Source organism: Meleagris gallopavo, chromosome 4 (assembly GCF_000146605.3).
Source record: "Meleagris gallopavo isolate NT-WF06-2002-E0010 breed Aviagen turkey brand Nicholas breeding stock chromosome 4, Turkey_5.1, whole genome shotgun sequence".
NCBI lineage: Eukaryota > Metazoa > Chordata > Aves > Galliformes > Phasianidae > Meleagris > Meleagris gallopavo.
Window position 1 is genome coordinate 36,266,979 of NC_015014.2, and position 6,000 is coordinate 36,272,978.

General features: G+C 39.1%; 1 protein-coding gene across 1 annotated transcript in view; it reads right to left on the minus strand.

The window, feature by feature from the left end:
* Nucleotides 1-708, minus strand: part of ANK2 (ankyrin 2) — a 154,654-nt gene extending 153,946 nt beyond the window's left edge. The window contains 1 exon segment of the mRNA XM_031553101.1: nucleotides 421-708. Coding sequence (XP_031408961.1) covers nucleotides 421-693 — 273 coding nt within the window. The 5' untranslated portion in view covers nucleotides 694-708.
* Between the last annotated feature and the right edge of the window lie 5,292 nt (nucleotides 709-6,000).

Sequence of the window (6,000 nt, forward strand, 5' to 3'; positions counted from 1 at the left end):
GAAAACAGTTTGAAAATTAAAAAAAAAAACAAAAACAAAAAAACAACACCAAAACAAAAAAAACAGATCCTGACTTGTGTTCTGAGAACAAACAGTATAGGATCATTTATGGTAGTCACATTAAACTAGGATAGCTGATTACCTCCATTCATTTGCAGCACTTGCTTCATTAGTGGTGTTCTTTCCACATTCCTAAACCTTTGGGTAGCTGACAGTACTTCTCAGCTACTGCACAGCTTAGCGACAGCTACTTATTAATCACAGTCACCGCAACAAAACAGAGCTTGAAAATAAATATGTCTTGCAGATTGAATACTGCAAGATATCGAGCAAGATCCAGGCTGAGCAAACAAATCCTTTTTCAAACCAAGCATGCATAATTTTCCCCTTCAACTCCTGTTTACTTCAGCCAAAACTTACGCGGGCTTCAGGTTCTTTACTTTCTTCGCAGTTGCATCCATAATAGTCAGGGATTCTATCCAAGTCCTGCATGTTGCCTGGCGTCCTCATGCCCTTGTCTGAGTGACATGCGTGGCAAATGGGTGCATTGCCCATTGCAGTTCTCCTGGTAACCCCTCCAAGAGGGACTGCCGTGGGTGCGCCTGTGCTCAGCACCCCAACCCCTTCTGCCCGCCGTCTTGTGCCACAGAGAACCCGAAACCCCAGCAACTGCAGACAGCAGTCGGTGACCATTTCCAATTCAGGCACTGCCTGTCTATTTTTACACCTACCAGGCCAGCTATGCATGTAAATGGAGTTGGGCTGGGGTGGGGGAACTGCCTCCCAGCATACAGTCAGCCTGCACATAAAGTTAAAGTCCCACTGTGTGAAATGCCTCTACATGTGAGGGTTATTGAATTACCCAGTTGCATGCCTTTGAATGTTTTGATTTTTTCCTACCGCTCTCGGCCCCACTGTGTTTATATAAAGCACTAAATTTCAGAATGTTGCTAAAGCCTTTCAAGTTTTTAAACTCAAAAAGATGATTAATTTGAGTTGCATCCATTTGGTATTTACAAAGCGAGACAAAACGTCTGAGTACAGACTTCATGACCATTTATTCCAATGATTCATATGTTATTTCACGTTCGTGTAGATATTAGCTGTACTGAGCTTGCCATGGATTGATACAACCCCTGACTTTAATTTTAGGTAAGTCCAAATGTACCCAAAAATAACAATCTTTGATGCTATATCACTTTAGCTCTTGCCTGGATCACGTCTCATCTTGTTCTGATTATTTGTAGTTTCAGTTTAGGGCTTTTTCTAAGCTACAATAGCAATTTTTAAAAAGAGAGAGGGAGAGAGAGAACAAGGACATTCCCTCTAGGTTTGAGTTAATTATCATGATGGCACCCAAAAGAATGAACATCATCTGAAGGATTATGTTCTGAAATTGTTTCAGAAGAGGTACATAGTAGAATTTAAAAAGCATACAAAGTTAGCTGAGAAATAATTAGCATTTTTAACATGCTTCAGGAACAGCTGGAGGTAACAGAGGTAACAAACAGTCTGCCTGCCTGTAGGTAAGAGAGTTAGGATATTGCAATTCCACATTCAACCCTTGAGTGAAACTGGACATGTATTGAAAAAAATCAAGCCCCAAATTCCTCAGAAACAGAACGATCCTTAGAGAACTGTGCCACCTAGTCAACATCTTTCTCTTTGGAGTTTCAAAGTACGCCAAGTATTGCAACACACAGCAGGCAGGGGTCCAACTCATCCCACTGACTTCTATCCAGTGACCCTTCACAGCAGTGCCAGTTACAATCAGAGAGAACTCCCCAGCTCCCTTTTAAGGATTATTGTTCTGTAAAGGGTTCTTTTTTCTCTTTTTTCTTTTTTTCTTTTTCTTTAACTACTACAAGGTAGATTTAAAATGGCTCTATACATTTTTTCCTTTCCTGATGAACACACCAGGATGGGATCATTAGTTCCTTTGACTTTGACAAATCTTGGGTACTACAGTGTGTTATGAGTTTGACTACATGCTGGTCAGACACATACACAAAGTAGTTAAATTCACTGTCACTTTTGCGTATGTGATTTTATACTTACATAGATCTGAATGAAGCCTACTAGAAAAAAAGAAAAACAAGAAAAGAAAAAAAAACACTCTGAACTACAAAAATAACATTTTTTTCAGCAATTGCCAAATAAAAGTGACAGAATGTTAAATCTTACACTCAAACACCCTGAACTTCAAATCTAAAATGGGTAATGGACAAATGAAGGCTTCAGCTCACATTAAAATTATAATAACCAAATATGATGTGCCCACATTTACTTCTTAGCTATAGGCAGGTCCAGATGTAAATTTATCATCATGAGAATGACAGCAGCCCCAACCACCACAACTGCATTGCAGTTCCCACAATGCTGAAAAGCAGTGACAGAAATGATGTCTGGGAAGTTTTTGTGTGAGGGTAGCTGACCCACAATTACCTTACACTTTTTCCTCTTGATTTTCCTCAACTCTTCCATAAGCCTACTCTATGACAGTAAGGTATATACACGAGCATAACTCCTATGTGCAGATATAAAAATAAAAGAATATAAGAAGGAATGTCACCAAAAGCTTGACTTGAACAATGTTCATATAGTGGAGGATCCAACCTGAACTGGAACTAAAAGCCTTTGGATAAAGCAGTGAATTTAATGTGAAATGAACTGTTTATAAATATCTAATGCGTGGGAGTCAAGTTGATGGGGGCAGACTCTTTTCACTGGTGAGCAACAATAGAAGGGGTGATGGGCAGAAACTGGAAGACAGAAAGTTCTGTACTAACAGAAGGAAGAACTTCGTTGTCAGAGTGATGGAGCAATGGAACACGCCTGCCCCATGGGGGGAAGCAGGTTGGACTCAATGATCTCTAGAGTTCCTTTCCAACACTGACAATCCTGTGACTCTTACCAGAAAGCAAGAGAATAAGGGGGAAAAAAAAGCACCGGTTGAAAGGGAGAGGGTGGCCCAGAAAACAGCAGCCTGCCTTTCTTTGAAATAATGCTTGCAGAAAGCAACAACCTGTGCAGGCATTTATCTGATGGAGAGCAGAGGATATGTTTTCTGCCACACTATTTTAACAATATTACAGCTGTTTGTCAAAATAGTTCAAAGTCATTAGGACTAATTACCCAGAAAGCAAGCATTTTCTTGTTTTGCCAAACTCAGGCAAAATATATCTCTTATGATGTAGGACTCAAAGACTTTGAGGAGGAATATGCTGCAAGACCTTTGCAAGTTCCCATGCTGTTTTTTGCTTTTGTTATTTGGGCTGAAAATTTACTGTATAATGCGGTGACAGTAAACAAACCAGAACACAAAGACATGCTTCTCAAGCATGAGACTCATACTGCTCCTGGCTCTCTCCTTTGTACAGAAAGCCTGAGCCTGCTCTGTTATGCTGACAGAACTAGTCTGAAGCTGTGGTGTCATGCCTCTTCACAGATCAGCAGAATGTTTAAGAACCTCCCACAAGTAATTCATGAAATCTACTAGTTTTGCCATAGTATACTGTATCCTGTACTCCTCAGCAACACAACAAATCTTTTGGCAACAGTGGCTCCAATACTTAACTGCCAACCCTTCACTACAAAACCTTCAGGAACACCTGAATGTGCCTGGTAAGATGCAAGCACAGCATCTCATATGCTGTACTTCATGGTTCATGCTAGGACAGCAAGCGGCTGACATAGACGTGATCTCTCTCGCTCCCCCAAATGTTGGTACTACAGGAGACACATGAGAACTCCACAGTGCAGAAGATAGCCTTTCTGCTCCAATCTTTGCCATGCACTTGTGTTTTAAATATGTATACAATTCTCATGCTTCTGTGGGAAAAAAAATATCACACTGTGCTTCATGTTGAGTTTGTAGGTTTTCCACAGTACTTTTTGGAAGCGGGAGTGGTTCATTTGCCTTTCCTTATTGTCACCTGAAAATGTACAATCTTAAAGGCTGGAAATCATTGGGATGATGCAAAGAATACAAAATTGAACACGACTGCGCAAATAAGGATGACATGAACACAATTAAACGCTGGCATATTGAGCTCAAAAGATAACAATTGCCACTTTGCCTGGAGCTACCAGACAGCCATAAGGCTCGCTCTTCTCTTGGCATAATTCTTACGTGATGCAAGGGCTCACTGCAACACTTTCACTGGCTATTTTTTAATGGAGAATCTGAGGAGAATGTTCTCCCTCCAACATCTGTCTTTTTGTACAACTCAAATAACACATTGTGGTTGGACCACAGCAACAAAAAAATGCAGATCAAATAGTTCAAAATTCTTGGTAAAGAGCACTACTAGTTTAATAGGCAGCTGCAAAAAATATGGAAACATATGGAGAGGAATATCATCTGCCTTCTCCACTTCAATTAATGCCATAGGCTTTGGGAAATACTCTGGTTTCATCACTTAGACATGCTCTGAGCCTGCAGCAGTCATGATCATCATCTTTTCTGCAACACGAAGCCAACGCACAAAACAACAGACAAAGTTCTGAGCAGACTTCTGAGAGTTTCATCCTGCAAGATCTTTTCCACTAAGTGCAGCAAAATGTACTTTCCAGTTTTCTGTAAACAGTCATTAAGTAAATTTGCAGAACTCATTATATGTTACATTCTGTCACACAGCTTTCAGAACCATTCCAGTGTTCCTAACACTGGAAGGAGATACAGCTGAGGATAAAATTACATATAGTTCAGTAAAAGATTCTCATTTTTAAACCTGACCAGAACACTCCCACATTATTTGTTTTTTGACAGAAAGGAGATCTAGCACATCATACAATGTCTGTTTTGAATAGCATTTAATATTTGACAGATAATTTTCTCAGATATGCACCTGGTTCAGTTTAAATGTTAGCATTATACAGCTTCTGAAAAAATGCCACCTCCTTTGGTCAGCAAATAGCAGCACGTATTTGTGACATTTTCTACTGTCAGGTTTACCTGAACTTTGTCATACTTAAAAATATTGAACCTACTCAAAGCATGAAATATAGATGGAAAGTACTTGGAAAGCTCTGTAAATTAAAACTTGGAGGAAAAAAAACACACAAGGATCCTTGAGATAAAGAGAGTCATCTCAACACACTTGGATTTCCTGCTACTGGCCATCAAGAAAAACACTGCAATACAAACCTACTGATCTGCTGCTACTTGCAAAATCTTAGCTAAGAACTCCAAGATCAAGGAATGATAAAGCAGTGAAAGCAAGGCTATCACCTAATCTCAAGATGGAGACTTAATGTTATGGGTGCCATTCACCAGTCCAGGAAGGGCAAAGCTTATGTTTTGTAAAATTAAGCAGAGCTAATAATGGTTGGACTTGGCCAGGTACATAGCAACAGAAGCAAAATGTTCTACTCCTCTGAAAATAATAATTCTTTATTCCTTTTGCTATTACTATGAAAGCTTAGTTTGCCAGCAGAGGTTTCTGCTATTTTCTGATGTAGCAGAGAAACTAAAGTAACTAATCAGTCAGTACTGTAAAAACATTAGTGCCACAAAATAAATGATGGTAATATGGAGAAAAAGAGAGAGCTCTAAGCATCAAGGTAGATCACAACTTATATATTGCACAATTTCTCCAAATTTATTAATGTATAATCTTTTCCCAAGCTAGACTTCCCTATTATATCCTTGTGTTCAAGCACACTGATTAAAAAAACAAAACAAAACAAAACAAAAAAAAAAGAGAGAGAGAGAGAAAGAAAGAGAGAACAGACTGTACCATGCACTATGTATTTCTAGATTTCTTGAACTTTGAACGTTTCCTAAGTGCAAACTCTTTCACGCTTTGGGATTCTTCAGTGGGAAGGCCGAGTACACTTGCTTTTGAAAATTATTTTGAGTCCGACATTGAGCTCATGCAGGTTATAAACTTGAATTATTTATGCTTTTATATCATTTATGTCACTTTACGTTTTACAATAATAACCCTGATGCAATTGTTCTCCTAAAGATTCAGTCTGTTCTTTCCTCTGGTATTT